This window comes from Melanostigma gelatinosum (genome assembly GCF_949748355.1).
Source record: "Melanostigma gelatinosum genome assembly, chromosome: 23".
Classification (NCBI taxonomy): domain Eukaryota; kingdom Metazoa; phylum Chordata; class Actinopteri; order Perciformes; family Zoarcidae; genus Melanostigma; species Melanostigma gelatinosum.
Window position 1 is genome coordinate 9,425,335 of NC_136656.1, and position 15,326 is coordinate 9,440,660.

General features: G+C 42.3%; 3 protein-coding genes across 4 annotated transcripts; 2 read left to right on the top strand and 1 right to left on the bottom strand.

The window, feature by feature from the left end:
• Positions 1–989: 989 nt before the first annotated feature.
• On the top strand, positions 990–3,417 carry rpl34 (ribosomal protein L34). The gene is made up of 5 exons (XM_079295041.1): positions 990–1,029; positions 1,498–1,569; positions 1,660–1,759; positions 2,997–3,100; positions 3,298–3,417. Exons 2-5 carry the CDS (start codon positions 1,505–1,507, stop codon positions 3,380–3,382), a joined length of 354 nt encoding a protein of 117 aa, XP_079151167.1. The 5' UTR covers positions 990–1,029; positions 1,498–1,504; the 3' UTR covers positions 3,383–3,417.
• Positions 3,418–4,133: 716 nt separating this feature from the next.
• Positions 4,134–5,808, top strand: ostc (oligosaccharyltransferase complex subunit). The gene is made up of 4 exons (XM_079295774.1): positions 4,134–4,332; positions 4,717–4,810; positions 4,920–5,117; positions 5,224–5,808. Exons 1-4 carry the CDS (start codon positions 4,194–4,196, stop codon positions 5,240–5,242), a joined length of 450 nt encoding a protein of 149 aa, XP_079151900.1. The 5' UTR covers positions 4,134–4,193; the 3' UTR covers positions 5,243–5,808.
• A 1,239-nt stretch (positions 5,809–7,047) lies between these two features.
• etnppl (ethanolamine-phosphate phospho-lyase) lies at positions 7,048–15,270 on the bottom strand. Of its 2 annotated transcripts, none has more exons than XM_079295265.1 (13): positions 15,150–15,270; positions 14,214–14,332; positions 13,390–13,549; positions 12,156–12,230; positions 11,925–12,018; positions 10,972–11,088; positions 10,161–10,243; positions 9,605–9,830; positions 8,966–9,120; positions 8,563–8,652; positions 8,134–8,264; positions 7,942–8,012; positions 7,048–7,765 (listed from the first exon to the last, which is right to left on the bottom strand). In XM_079295265.1, the coding sequence occupies exons 1-13, from the start codon at positions 15,206–15,208 to the stop codon at positions 7,664–7,666; spliced, it is 1,482 nt and encodes a 493-aa protein (XP_079151391.1). In that variant the 5' UTR covers positions 15,209–15,270; the 3' UTR covers positions 7,048–7,663. The 2 variants fall into 2 exon arrangements, with proteins under 2 accessions (XP_079151391.1, XP_079151390.1); XM_079295264.1 differs by having other exon boundaries at positions 11,925–12,039.
• Positions 15,271–15,326: the final 56 nt, after the last annotated feature.

Here is a 15,326-nt window from a genome sequence, read left to right on the forward strand (position 1 = left end):
TCATCGTCTTTACTTTATTTGATCATATCAGGGTAAATGGAAAGCAAAATATTTACTATTGCTATGTATGATACCTTTGCTCATTTGAATTTTGATAATATTAGATTTTAGTTTAAGGGACTTTGTTGAAACTAAATTGGTTATGTGCATGCATACGATTCTTCTCAATGCCAACCAAAACGGTCAGGTATCTTCAACTAGCATACCACTGCTGCCATCTACTGGACAATCTATGCATTGAATTAAAAAACTAAAATGTACTCCTTTTGGTTTACAGCCACTTACTTTGCTCCTTGTTTGTGTAAAGTCCCCTTTAGGACGTGGAGGAACCAACTCTCGATGAGCCTTTTGACATGGCAAACGTTTTGTCAAGCAGGAAAAACACAGGTGCAACTAATCACTTGAATTAGGCTCCAGGTGTGCCAGTAAGCCATGTCAGCAGGCAAGTGAGGACAATAGCAGGAACTAGAAAATGTAAATTGTCGGCAGCAATCGTTAAAATTATTGGTTAAACATGTGCTTATCCTGCACACAGACATGTCAAAATAAACGGTGGAATGGCCCAAAGGTTTAAATCAAGTGGTCTTCAACACAGCCCCTCAGCCAAGAGTGTTTCTTTGAGATTTTCGTGGATATATTGAAACAGTTTGCTAGAGCGAATTATGTAATTGTGTCAATTGATCACCCATAATAAATAAAATAATAAAGTACTTGTCGAAATCAGATATGGAGAGTTTATTTTTATACATTTTAACAAAATGCAAGAGGCTGTTATCGATACATACATACAATTACAAACATATAGTTGTTTTTTCTTCAATTGGCTGGTGCAATTTTAAATAAATTCCATTAACTTTATCGTTCTATAATTTAATAAACACATCATTTGTTATAAACTCATCTACGTGTGTAGTAATAACCAAACACCAGCAAGGAGCACAATAACAGGGAATAGACTTGAAATAGCGGAGGAACTTTAAACTGTAACACCCGCTTTGCTCCTTCCTCTTCCGGTTAAGGCGACAGCAGGTATGGCGGCCCCCTGCTTTACTCTGGAACATAATAATTTCAAAATCCACTGTAATCCTACGTTTTAGGAGAAAATGTGGTTGATGCCAACTAAAGATTATATGATAAACAAGTCTTAGTTTCTAGCGATGTGACCATTATCTTACTTTGAGGTTTTCTGCGAGACATTTTAGTGATGCCGTGTCTGGGTCTCTGAGGCCGATATCTATAGATTGAGTTGTATGCGGTAATGTTAGAGTGGCCGCGGCTAGCAACGACACTCAAATATGTTTTCATACTGAATTGGATTATTTAAAAATATTCTCAAACCAGACTGCCTTTTAAATTTGGCCAATGTTTTGAATGCCCCAAGTAATGTAAACTGGTGTAACCAACAGTTTGTGCCCGAACATCGGCAACACGGCTACCGGTGTTAGCATACTAGCACCACGTTCAAAAATTCACTGACTTATTTTACTTTGTTTTTAGTCTCAAGATGGTGCAGCGCCTGACTTACCGCCGTAGGTTGTCCTACAACACCGCCTCCAACAAAACCAGACTGTAAGTGGATTGAAAAGCTAACAAACACCATAGCATATTCAGCCATGTCCTGCTGTGTAAATGCTACATCTAATCGTTGTTGTGTTGCAGTTCCCGGACTCCTGGTAACCGTATCGTGTACCTGTACACCAAGAAAGTCGGCAAAGCTCCCAAGTCGGCATGTGGCATCTGCCCAGGAAGACTGCGTGGAGTAAGTACATCCATTGTTATAGTGACGGCTCTTTTCCTTTACCCATCCCTAAAGGGGTGCATGCACTTGAGGTCTCTATGGCCCACGTGGGGCTTCATATACTGTCAATCAATTAAAAAAAATCAGCAGTAGTTGTCAGTCTTCTACATGCTCGACTTCTCCAGTATGCATCATGCTACAAATCTTGTTTGTGTGATGTCCATGAAAACAATCTTGAGCTTGAGGTTAAGACTTAAACTGCATTACTAACACAAGCTGCCACAGATGCAAGTCATTTATCAGATGTCATGTCTCTCGCTTTGCATTGTGAACGTTTAAGTCTAGAGTAATGTGCTGAAAATTGTCCAAGTGATGTTAACATAGCTTCATGTTCTGCAAACATCATGGCAGTTATCTACTTTTTCATATAAAACTGATAGATATTGGTAGAAATAGTGCTAGTTAATTTGTTCACATTAATAACAATTGACCTGGACTGGTACTTTCTGAAAATGTACAATATTTACACTGTCTGAACATGCACTCAGTGAGCAAAAATGTGGTGCACGGCTGAGACTAAATTGAGGCTGGAGGTATACAGAAGAGATATTTTGTGATGAACTGTTTGTTCATCTATGACATTGGTAAACCTAAAGACGAGCTGTCTTAATGTAATCAGTGCCTTGCGTAGTTTGTGCGAGAGAGAGAGAGATCTCTGAAACTGTTGAAATTAGCATTATTGTGGACTGGTTCTCTTACCTCAAATATGTGGATACATCCTCTAGTGCGTTTGTGCGAGTGTTTCTTTTACGGTCATGTTAGTATTCAGGAAGGATGGAGGAAATGCAGGTTCATTCCCAAATCCAAAGTTACAATCGTATTTTACACCTGTAAGCAAAAAAGCACACAAACAAGCAATATCTTTTCTTGAGATATCAATCAAGCAGTGGTATTCAGGAATATAACTAATTGCACACTGAATTCTAAGAAAACTTACAGGTATTGCATTTATGACGATGGTATTAACAACTTGGTGCACAGTTTAAAGTTACACCTTCTATTCTTTTGAGCGCACTGTTCAAATCCGCCGTCTTTCAGGATGCCTGGAAACATTTCTATCGAGTAGCCTACCGTAGGGAGTTTGGTTGTTTTCAAGCAGAAACTTGTTTTCATTCATCACTGCCTTTTGAATATATTTGGGGAAAACTTTCCCCTGGTATTGGTGTCTGTCTCATTGTGGATCTGTTCTGTCTTGTAGATCCGGGCTGTTAGACCTCAGGTTCTGATGAGGCTCTCAAAGACCAAGAAGCACGTCAGCAGGGCCTACGGAGGCTCCATGTGTGCAAAGTGTGTGCGTGACAGGTAAAATAAGTTACTTACTTTATTGCTGAGAAGCTGGAGTGATGCATTTGTCTTGATTTAAGACTTAATAAGTTGTCCCCTCTACTACTTGGAACAGTTACTTTAATCGACAACATGGAAACAAATGAGTCCACTCTCCGATTACATGAATGGCTCATGCATTATTTCTAAATTGTCTGTTTTGCTTCCATTCTCAGGATAAAGCGTGCTTTCCTGATTGAGGAGCAGAAGATCGTCGTCAAGGTGCTGAAGGCACAGGCACAGAGCCAGAAATCTAAGTAAAATTTGTATTGCCACAATAAAAAATTACAAACAAATCCATTTTCTGTTGTGATTTACTCGGTGTATTTAAACAAATGCTAAAACTACCATTTTAAAATGTTCATTTTATCTACACAAATAAAATGCAGTATACGATGAAATATGAACTCGTTTCATAGATTATTTTTGACAGTGATAAATGAAAACATGGCAAAGATTTCTGACATTTAATAACAAACAGCCATCTTTTTAAATGTACAGTTATATTTGTCCAAGTTTGAAAGTTGGCCTGAAGGGGCAACGGGATTACACTGATTCCCTGGTGCACCATCCTATAACCCAAATATTTGTATGCAGTGATTTTGTTAAGACTGAAAAATTGATTTGATTTACAGTGAATTCAGTATTTAGTAAATAAGAGATTATACTTTTGCCAATAGTGAAGCATATATCCATGAACAAGCTACTTGAAAATGTGCATTATCTACAGTTAAAAAACATTTACATACTACAAAGTCAATTCATTTACGAAATTTATGAATGAGGCCACAACACATTGTGTTGACCGGCACATTTGAAAGAAGACGAGTTAAAAGCTATTTAAATGTAGCTGAATTGCACAATTCTTAAAGCATTTACTATATCATAACTATTTGGGAAATATTTTTGTCTGGACGGGGTGCAGTACACTCAAATCGCCTAATTAAACCTGTGTGCATACGCTTTGTACAGAGCATGTACTTCCGGGACACGTCAACATAGTCTCCTCGCAGACGGATATCGGTCACCGAGGGCATCTATTCTGCAGTCAGAGGGAATTTCTGTTCAAGCCATGGAGACATTGTACAGTATGCCGTTTGCGTTGCTGGAATGCCCGAATGTAAAGCTGAAGAAGCCGTCGTGGCTGCACATGCCGTCGGCCATGACTGTGTATGCGATCGTTATCGTGTCCTACTTTCTCATCACTGGAGGTGAAATGCATGTGCTAAGCTAACGTTAATGCTAGCGTGTTAGCGACGAGTACGTTATACTTTGTCTGGGCTTGTCATGAACATTTAATTCATGTGCGGTTTAAATAAAGCCAGGTTATAGCCTGTGGTTGCATTGATAAAGCAGCTTGCTAGCTTTAACGCAGTTAACATAATGAACGAGGGAGTACGTTAAGCTAACTTTGAGCTAGCACAAGAATGCATCTTCTCTGTGATTATTATGGTCCAGCTATGACGTTAGTAGTGGAAATGTCACGTTTTCAATCAGGTTTAGTAGCTCTGTTTGTTTAACTTGCTGATAAAGGCGCTTTAACGTTGCTCTAACTTCGGCAAGTTGTTTTACGATGTGATTGATTCCCATTCTAGGTATCATCTACGATGTTATTGTGGAGCCACCAAGTGTGGGTTCAATGACTGATGAGCATGGACACCAGCGACCAGTGGCCTTCTTGGCGTACAGGTACGTCAGTAAAAGCATTGTGAGCACCTGGAGCCAGTGGGTGATGGCCACGCCATGTTTAAGCCACAGTAAATAATGCACAACCAATGTAAGTACACTTGTTTTTCAGAGTAAACGGACAGTACATTATGGAAGGACTGGCTTCCAGTTTCCTTTTCACGATGGGGGGCCTGGGCTTTATAATCCTGGACCGCTCAAACGCGCCAAACATTCCCAAACTCAACCGCTTCCTGTTGCTCTTCATCGGTTTTGTCAGCGTTCTCCTCAGCTTCTTCATGGCCAGAGTATTCATGCGCATGAAGCTGCCGTAAGTCTACACCTGTAATAGTTCTTATTGTAACGCACCAATCCTGCCCTGAACTTGCATTTGTTGCGTCACAATGTCTTAACAAATGAATAATTTGTCTTTTCAGAGGATACCTCATGGGCTAAAGACAAAAGGAGCACGCTTAAAATGATTTGGATGGACGGAGGACATCAACGCATAGGTGCCGAACTAAAACATGGATAAACGCAACTCTTTCTATAATCAACCATTGAGGACTGAAAGCACTGACCCTGCTCAAGAAATTAGACCTGGCTGCACTGACGGTCTCGCACGGGCTCTGTCTCATTGGTGTTCTTTCACTTTCTTCCCTTTCTCTAAACAAAGTGATGCAGCAGAGGATCACATGCATGTGTCACAGCGACGTCATTATGACCTTCTTGGTCATGATATCCATGATGATATCCAGTGTAGTGCATCTGCTGCAAACTCAAGAAATGAGCTAGTAGTGCCATGCAGCAGGTGAATACCGTAGTCACTGGTGTAGAAAAAGGAGAGGAAGTTACTGAACACTGTTTGCATGGAGCCACAGTTTTGGAATTGGGATTAGCACTATATGAATAATTTAAAAGGGCGGATTAATGTTTTTGGAAAGAAATCGTAACGGCCTATGACTTGTCACAGTTGCATTTTTGTACAAGTATGTGAAATAAATCTTCTTTTCAGAGCTCCTTGCAGTCGTCATATGTATGTACCGTTTATATAAACGCATTTAGTTATTTGCTACATCGTGTCAAGAGCGGCACCGAAGGGCAAAGATTAATTTATATACATTTTGTGGCCTGTTTGCACACGAAACGTCAGCACGAGAATTGTAATTTGGCCTCCAGAAGATGGCGTCAGAGGTCTACCAGGCAGAAGTGTTTCCTGGCCGTTGCCACGTTTGTACTGAGGCGAAACCTCCAGTATCAAGACAGTGATGTGACTTCAGTTCTGAGAATTTTGACACCAATGTGATTTCATAGAGATGTGTCAGTGGTGGTTATCCATCCTGAGATAAATAAATCAAGGACTGTTTTTGTCTTTAATGTACACCTCCGATTCAAATCAGATCCACCTCACAGTTCTAGTTGTTACCATTTGGTTCAGCAGTGCATGAAATACACGCCCCATTACACTGCGAGTTGCCGAGTCTGCTAAAGCGCCATCTGTTGACAATAGGTAATTGGTTGTAGCTCCTCTTCAACCTGTTTTTGCAGAGAGGGGAATAACTTCCTGCATTGTAAATGGTGATAAAGCTTTGTTTTCCATCTGTGTGGGGACGCGCACTAAACAAAACTTGTGTTGAAAATTCTAATTTATGCCTTGATATGACACGACTGCTCACGGTTATTGCCGTTTCAGCAAATTTCTGTTTTCTCTGGTTCTACTACAGGCTATGCTTCAAACCATCCAAGGCAGTTTTATAGTCACCGTCCACCTCCTGACGCAATGCTACGGCTCCAGAAGGCCACAAATAATGAGATTTACATTTTCAATTTGCAAGAATTTCATGACAATGTGAAGCTGTTGGTCACTAGGACCTCATTACATCAGATATTTGATAAAAAAGGAAATCCCAGATCTTATGATCACATCAAACACACCACACCTGTGCTGTCATGCAAGTACACATGGGAAATGCAGTTCACAGCTGTACTTCCCCCCCAAGTCCAAATACTGTACAAAGGATACTCGGCAGATGAAACTGATGGTAAAAAATTGCCTAATGTACTCAGGAGGTCAAATCTATAATGGATCTACATATTGGAACTAATAAAAGAGGACATACTCCGCAGTCATAAAGTGCCTTACTCCCTCGTCTCTTCCTGCATTTTGTCTCTCTGCATTCATCTGATACTTTGTGCCCGGTGGCTCGTGGGTGGTCAGATTGAATCAAATACATGCATTTGATTTAAGGCAGCGGTCAGGGTCAGACTTTCCACCATTTATTAACAGAGTATCACGTACAGTGTTTTATTCAAAACAGATTGATCGCCACACAATGTGCAATGGTCTAAACATCTATTGCACACATTTCAACAAAAGTGAGTCATGCTTATAAATCTGTGAAAGCTGTAAATGAATGCTTAAGACACGAGGACACCATTGGATTATTTGACATATTACCTTTTGATTTATTTACTTATGATTTATTAACATCTGACTTCCCTGAAAATCATGATCAAGTGAATGTTGGCGGATATTAAAATCAAGAGTACACCGGTTGTGTAGCTTTCATAATTAAGGTAATTCTTTGCACCAAAAAAAAAACCCATAATAGACATGTTGTTATGGGGACAAGTGGCTTGATTCCTAAGTGTAATCAAATAAAAAGAAACAGTACCCGAGAAGACACTGCCATCTCAGAGATATACTGTATTAACAATGTAAAAACATTGTTAATCAGGTTACATGCAAAGGCACTTTATTCCCCCCCCCCAGCATTTTGTCACCTCTAAAGTTTATTATGTCCGAACTCAGCTTTTAAACTCGGTAAAAGATAAAGTGTTGTCGCTTCACAGGTCTGACTCCGTTTGTTGGCAGCGTTATGTCCTGAGGCGTTTGGTTTGTTGAGGGAATCCTCGACTGCTCCCCGTGTCGTGTGCTAACCCACTGTGACACTGGTGTCCATTTTCATCCGTTGGCAGCTTGAGATAAAACCAATGACGAGATGAAGTTGAATTGAAAATGTCGACATCTGTTGTGGTTGCCCATTAAACGTGTCTTCTTTATGCAAGATTCAACAGCCTAAATCTTTTGTCCAAATATCTTAAGGTTCCTTTTAGGCACGAAGGGCATTTAAAATAAGCAGAGTCACACTTACCTTCCTTTTGCTGCTTTTATTCTCTTCACCCAATGCATTGTGCATCTTCAAGCCCAATGCATGTTCAAGCTCTGGAAACACAATAATTGCACACAATGAGGGCTCGTTCAGTGATTGTAGGCCACCTCTACAAACCTTGATCCTTTTTAAATGATGCACAAACCAGAAAGACGACTCGGGAACAGCATGTACCTGTGAGAATGTGGTCGATTTTCTCCACCACCAGGTCAGCGTCCTCCTCGGTGAAGCACATGGGGGGCTTGAATTTGAGCACATTGCGATGAGGTCCGTCAGCACTAAGAAGGATGTGCTGTTCCTTTAGCCTGGCGAGGGGGGGGGGGATATGAATTATTCTCTCCACACTGCATCAATTTTACACATTGAAACTAAGTGGCTGAGTCATTTAAAAAAGCCGCTTTAACAGCAGATGTATTGATAAGCCTTCCGTGTGATACGTGTTCTTCACAGTGCACGAAAGCTGTCGTAACACTGGTGGAACTTTTCACGGGTGCCGTTGGTCTCAGCAGAGAATACGCTGCAAGAGCAGTATCAAGCAGCCTCTTTGCTGCATCCATATTTATTTTATTATTAACATGCCATCACCCGCGTTCTCACACTTACTGATATATAACTGCCTGGGCTTCCGCTGTGGCAGGAGTCAGCTTCAATCTGTCCTTCACAAGCTCCATCCCGGCAAAGAGGCCTCGACCCCTGCAGGATGTGACGCCGTTTGGTTGAGTGATCTCTGAACTCTATTATGAAATTCTTGCACAGAAAGTCCTTTGACCGGCTTTCTCTCCCAAAACATGTTTTGGATCAAAGTAATGTAACCCAAATTAAACCTTTAAAGTTATAATCTACCACTCTGTCCATCGTTAGAACACAATGGCAGCTGGTAAATCGTTGAATTAAATGTTCAAAACATGACAAATATTCTGGTGTTACAAACGCCAAAGCATTCATTGAGTCAGATATAACTCAGCTGTGTCCTGGATCAACTGTTGCACACTGTGTGTGTGCTTACCTGATATCACCAACCAGTGGATGCTTCTCTTTCTGCTTTTCCAGCAGGTTGGTCAGGTATCTCCCCACACGCAGTGCATTACCCTGGAGATCCTCTTTCACAATCACGTCCAGGACGGCCATGCCGATGGCACACGACACTGGGTTGCCGCCAAACTGAGAAATTAAAAACCCACCCACACACACACACACACACACGAGAGGAAAGATTACACCGCGGTATACACTCACACCACCTTGGAAAATCAGCAGCTTGATCGTCATGAGAATCTGTATGCTGGTGACAGAACCGCAAGGCAATTTGATGCATCGCATTCTCTTACATTTGTGACTAAACTATTGTTGTTTCACAGGAAGTAACTGTAATCTGAAGCAGTCAGTGGAAAAAAAAACAACGAGCTGGGACAGAATGTATGTTCCCCCATAATGTGGACAGACGTGTTGATACGCTCGGCAAATACAAACAAGAACATGGTTCAAGGACGAGGTCGGGTCAGCGCCATTTTAGGTCAACTTGTGTGTTCCCTGCAATCTGCCTTTGTACTTCTTTGTAGAGCTTAACAACCACATTGCTTAAAACCAGCTGTTGAACATTTAAAAAACACAATATCACTGGCACAAGTCTTCATCATGCTCTTACAGTGTTGAAATACTCCATTCCAGATGAGAAGAAGGACTCTGCCACCTCTTTGGTGGTGACCACACATGACATCGGGTGGCCGTTGCCAATAGGCTTCCCCATCGTGACAATGTCAGGCACAAAGTCCTCCCCCTGGAGCTGGAAGGCCCAGAAGTGGGTGCCGACACGACCAAAGCCCACTTGGACTTCGTCGGCGATGAAAATGCCCCCTGCCTTGCGGACATGCCTGTAGAGTGGCACAAATATCCTTTAGTATGGTCGGTAAACTCCAATTAGTTACTCATTCTCTCAATAAGGCACAAACTCATACAAGCAACAAGATACAAGACAGTTTCTTTGATACTGCAGCACTGTCAAAGGAGAATATTCCTAATAAACTCTGAAATATGTGTTCAGGTGCAGCTGCGAAATGTCTTTCCGGGTGTATATGTCTTCATTACTTTAAGAATAAGAGTGCAAAGTATGTCGACACATTTGCAAAGCAAACAAAAACAAAACATAGAAAGAGGACCGAGCACACATATTGACTCATCTCTGCAGTAACTTGGGTACATACTGTGCCACTTGCTGGAAATAGCCCATCGGGGGGATGACCTGCCCGCCACAACTCTGCAATGACTCCGCAATAAAAGCGGCAATCTGTACAAGAGAAAACCATCAGGCCTATCCATCTAAAGCCAGACTGATCAACTGGAGAAGAGGAGCAGCTCAGGCGTCTTTGACCTGTGGACCTGTGGAGTAAAACAAGACAAACCCCCCGCTGGCTGTGCATTCACTTGGACACAGTACACAGTTGTGTACAAACATTTAATCACATACATGTATCTCTCCAGTATCACATGGGGGTTATTGTACTCCTGTCGTCGGGTTCCTGCTGTAGACGCATGTCTGCACAAACAGCCGTTAGAAACATTCGGTAAAATCCCCCCCGGGCAGACATTCCGTCCCTCTCGCCGGTGGAAGCAGGGTTGGCTTGAGCTTGTTCAACATACGATTTAAGGGCCAACAACCTTGGATAATAAGAGTTCACTACACATGATCTTGTGAACTCGAATTTGACTGCACGCGCACGCCAGAGTGCTCGGCCTGAACCTGAGAAAAAAGAAAAAGGAAAAGAAAAGAGAAAAAGGAAAAAGTAGTAAATATGCATGCGTAAATAAAGGGGGGGGGGGGGGTAATGTGCCATGTTGTTTTCATACTCAAGGTACATTGACATTGCATAAGACATTTTTTGTTATTCAGGGCCATGTCCCTTGAAGAAAAAAAGAGTCATCATGTAAAAATGCAAACATCCAGCAAAGAACACGTGTTGCCATATTTCCGCAGCGACTTCCGCTCACTCAGCGGGTATCGAACACAAACTGTACCTTGCCTCCTTTTTCGTGGACTCCGTGTATCATATCTTTGACTTCATCCGCATATGCGGAGGCAGGGTCAGGGTGATCTGCTCTGTATTGGCCTCTGTACACATCTGGGCTGGGAGCCTGTGTAAGGGACGAGACGGTTACTGGAGCCGATTCATCGGCAACGGCTGCGTCCTAATAACAATAACAAGAACTTTATTTATGTAGCACCTTTAAAAACAGAGTTTACAAAGTGCTTTGCAGCAAATAGAAGAGCTCCTCAGGCTGGGAAAAGGAAAGTGTAATTAATAAAAGGGGCAGGGCAGGACTACTCCGCTGACATCTTGCAAAACAACCACGACAAGAGTAAACGTGTTTGTTTTTGTTACAGTTTCAAGTGGGACACATTTTTGATCCAACATGTCGAAGCATTTGGCTGCACGATACGATACGATCCGCTCCAGCTTGTGTTCATCTGAATGTGAGCACATGCTGTAAACAGGCGTAGCATGCGGGAGAGCTGTCAAATACATTTCTAGGAACTATGGGCGAGGTCCTTGTTTGAGCTGTCATTTTGAACTCAACGATCCTTCTGATCTTGTTGTGCAAGTTTGTCCGGTAACGTTCTCAACGTCGGCATCTCCAGAACCACAATTTTCCCCGATGGCACACGCACAGACTCGCAAGGGTGAACGAGTGCGCACTTCTGGGCATATGGGGCAGGAGGCGTAGCCTTATATGGTATAATCGGGGCGTTAGTTATGTCAATTTACAATTCTCAACACGCGCTGTTTTGACGCACAGGTGGCGTTCATCATGTTTACGCTCGACAATTACACAGTTATATAACTGGTTAAATAACTGAAATGTTTATTGAAGCTTCTTGGAAAGCCCAGCAGAAGAAGTGAAGTTGAGTCATGGTGTTTGAATCGTGTGCAGGCAGGTCAGGCAAGACGGGGGAAAGAAAAAGCACTCACCACATGGACCGACTGATTGTGCTCAGCATCTGACCGGTGGTGGAACTTGTAGGGACTGATGTCAATGAGCGATGAGACATGGCCGTGATACGCACTGCAAACAAAGCATGCAGGCCTATTTTTTTTTTACACAGAACTATTTTCACTGTGTTTTACTGTATACGTTCATTTTTTGGGCATATGGCACTGTGCCAGGTGGTTTTGAGCAATGACGAGGCAGAAAACACTTACTTTTCCAACGTGATGATATCTTTGTGGCCGGTGTACTGCCATGCTAGTCGCAGGGCCAGGTCGTTGGCTTCAGAGCTGAAGTTCAAAGGGGCAAGGGTTACTTTCAGTTACTCAGTCACCACAGAATACACAAGAGAAGCCGTGGATGTCACCAGCAGGTACTGTAAGGGCGCATGAAGTGACACCTATCCAATTTTGGTAGCAGAGTATAAAGGGTAATTATGCTTTAATATCTGAGTGAGATATTGAAGCTATTTCTACCCCGAAACACTTTTTTGTTTTTTTAACTTTGTGATAGTCAAAATAATGTAACTTAATTTCCATAAATGCGTATTCTCTGCATGAACTGGCGACTGATTCGTACGAGAATGAATCCCGTTCTGGCGCCTTTGCCCTGCCCTATGTTGTTGTATTATAACATGTAATTAAAAAGGCAGTGGAAATGGAATCACATTGCAGAACAACTGCGACAGCTGTTAATACAATGTGATTCTGGAACCTGGCTGCAAGGTTTTGCTCCTATTCAACCACAAGAGCAGGAGTGAGGTGTTCCCTCTCATACCCATGTGTTAGATGGGGTTACGGTCAGGTCTCTTTGCAGGCCAATCAGGTTCTTTCACACCAAACCTCGGAAAACTATCCCGGGGGGCATTGTCATGTTGACACAAGAAAGGGGTCCCCAAACATTTTTGCCACAATATTGGCTGTGGCATTTCCCTGAAGCCCATATGCGACATATTATAAGTTATCTTTGTCCCCTTGTCTTCAGTGTACAATCTGATTGCACACTTTTGACCTGCTGCGATGACGACTTCAGATCTCTGTTGCATAACTGTTTCATAACTCTCTCTCGCTCTCAACAGGTAACTCCTGTTCACACTGCGGAACTCCAGCAAGTGGTGTAAATAAGTAACCAGACCAGAATGGTCCAGTTTGATGATTAAGATCGTCTGTGTCACGTCTGAGCAAGCTAGACCTGAAAAGTTCACTCCCATTATTTATGATGTAAGCGTCCTCAAAAAGGTCACAAGAGGGATCTGCCACAACCGGTTTACTCCCTCACGTATGTTGTTCCCTCTTGTTTGCAGTTAACTCATACATGTCTGGATTATACCCTTCTATCTTTACAGGATCGGGATAGTCTCTCAGGCTACAGTTCGAGTAATTTAAGCCGAGCGTGAGACAAGATATGAATAAATGACAATTGTATCAGTCAATCAATTTCCCCACATACCCCGAGTTGACAAAGTAGCACACGGAAAGCTTGTCGGGCAGTGTGGCCTGCAGCCGCTGGGCGTACAGTACAAGGTTGTCGTGCAGGAATCGCGCGTTGGTGTTGAGCAGTTCCATCTGCTGAGCTCCTGCCTTCACTACATCCGGGTGACAGTGGCCCACTGGGGAATGGAAGCAAACGATGCACACGGGATTAGAACCGGCCCTCACGTTCAGGACAATGAGGTGTACCTCACGTGACAACTTTGCAGAGCAGATCAGTTGGGGGGGAGTCTGTGTGCAGTCCTCTTATATGAGTCAAACGCTCTAGGTCTTCTGTCAGTCCCACGCACACGATTTAAGAGCCGTGGTGACCGAGCCTTTGAGGCAGTGGCCCCGAGGCTGTGGAATGCTCTGCCTGCAACTCTACGCCTCGCAGATACTGTGGATACTTTTAAGCACCAGCTCAAAACCCACCTTTTTCGGCTGGCGTTTGAGTAAAAACCCATGTCCTAGACCTGCTCTTAAAATATGTTTTACATTTTTATTTGAATTTATTGACCCTAGGGTCACATTGTGTTTTTTATGCTTTTAAATGTCTGCTCTGTTTAGCACTTTGTGATGTTATGTCTGTGAAAAGCGCTCTATAAATACATTTCATTCATATTCATTCATTCATATAACACCTGTAGCTGTGAAGGCACATTTGAACGCCAGCCTAACACGTATGTAACACATGTATGTAAGAGAGAACAACCCTCTTATGCTCTGCGGTTTCTGTTGGGACATAAAAGTGATATAAAAATATATCTGGTTGTATTTGAGTGTGTGTTTGTGCGTGTTTACCGTGAGCCACATTGTTGATGCAATCCAGGTAGCGGAGACCTTTCTCATCATACATGTACTGGCCTTTGGCTCGCACAATCTTGATGGGGTCATGGCTGAAGAAAATCTTACAAGACGGCCTGCAGAGGAGCAACTATTGACATGTCCAGATGTGCAAAATGTGCCCTTCACTCTGATTTAGCAGGTTCTTATGTTGTACAGTGGTTAAGACATTGTCATACTGTGTGGAAAGGGCACAACAGAACTAAATAGGCTGTCACCCAAAGTTTTGGTGATTTGCATGTTTTGAATGTAATTTACGCTGTCGGCTGGTCGGAACATCTGACCCGAAGGTTAGGATACAAACAAGGCAACAGCTCTTCGTTACTAAGGTTTTTCACTTAAGGACATTGAGAATTAAATGTCCTTACATTGAATGTGCTGTAATTACATTGAATGTGTTGTAATTCACTATCCTGTTCTACACATGACATCATTGCACTTCTGTCCATCCTGGGAGAGGGATCCCTCCTCTATTGCTCTCCCACAGGTTTCTTCCTCTTTCCTCCCCGTTAAAGGGTTTTTTGGGGAGTTTGTCCTGTTCTGATGTGAGGGTCCCGGGACAAGAGGATGTCAAATGTGTACATATTGTAAAGCACTCTGAGGCAAATTTGTAATTTGTGATTTTGGGCTATACAAAAATAAATTGAATTGAATTAATACAATGTAATGCATACAAATGACCTACTGCTTAGCTACAAATATACCACCTAATTCATGAATACAATTCATTTCTTCAATTTATTGGCAAACAAATTCTTGAAATTCTAGTGTAAAAAAAAGTTATTAACTATTTCATGCCGCACTTCTAGAAGTCTGTCACAGTAACTAGCCTGAAAAACATCTGTATTGAAAAGGTTGTTGAGCAACATAACTGCAGACCGTCAATGATCTTACCCAATGTGCTTCTTCCTCAGGTCTATCGTCTTCTGTTTCACAATTATTTCCGAAGACATCCTGCTGTTTGTCGAGCTAGAGGAGGACGCACTCTTTCCCCCTCACTGACACGAAGATCAGCAACATCTGCTCGAGCACAAATAAAGACAGCTGTACCTATAGTCAAGGGGATGTGCT

Bases quoted from the DNA above. Each gene is read 5' to 3' on its own strand.
- rpl34 (XM_079295041.1), top strand. From the start codon at position 1,505: ATGGTGCAGCGCCTGACTTACCGCCGTAGGTTGTCCTACAACACCGCC. The intron at 1,760-2,996 runs GTAAGTACATCC...TCTGTCTTGTAG, and splicing joins GCCCAGGAAGACTGCGTGGA to ATCCGGGCTGTTAGACCTCA. The intron at 3,101-3,297 runs GTAAAATAAGTT...TTCCATTCTCAG, and splicing joins GCAAAGTGTGTGCGTGACAG to GATAAAGCGTGCTTTCCTGA.
- etnppl (XM_079295264.1), bottom strand. From the start codon at position 15,208: ATGTCTTCGGAAATAATTGTGAAACAGAAGACGATAGACCTGAGGAAG. The intron at 8,013-8,133 runs GTACATGCTGTT...TTGTGTTTCCAG, and splicing joins AATCGACCACATTCTCACAG to AGCTTGAACATGCATTGGGC. The intron at 7,766-7,941 runs GTAAGTGTGACT...TTTTATCTCAAG, and splicing joins ATAAAAGCAGCAAAAGGAAG to CTGCCAACGGATGAAAATGG.
- ostc (XM_079295774.1), top strand. From the start codon at position 4,194: ATGGAGACATTGTACAGTATGCCGTTTGCGTTGCTGGAATGCCCGAAT. The intron at 4,333-4,716 runs GTGAAATGCATG...TTCCCATTCTAG, and splicing joins CTACTTTCTCATCACTGGAG to GTATCATCTACGATGTTATT. The intron at 4,811-4,919 runs GTACGTCAGTAA...CTTGTTTTTCAG, and splicing joins GTGGCCTTCTTGGCGTACAG to AGTAAACGGACAGTACATTA.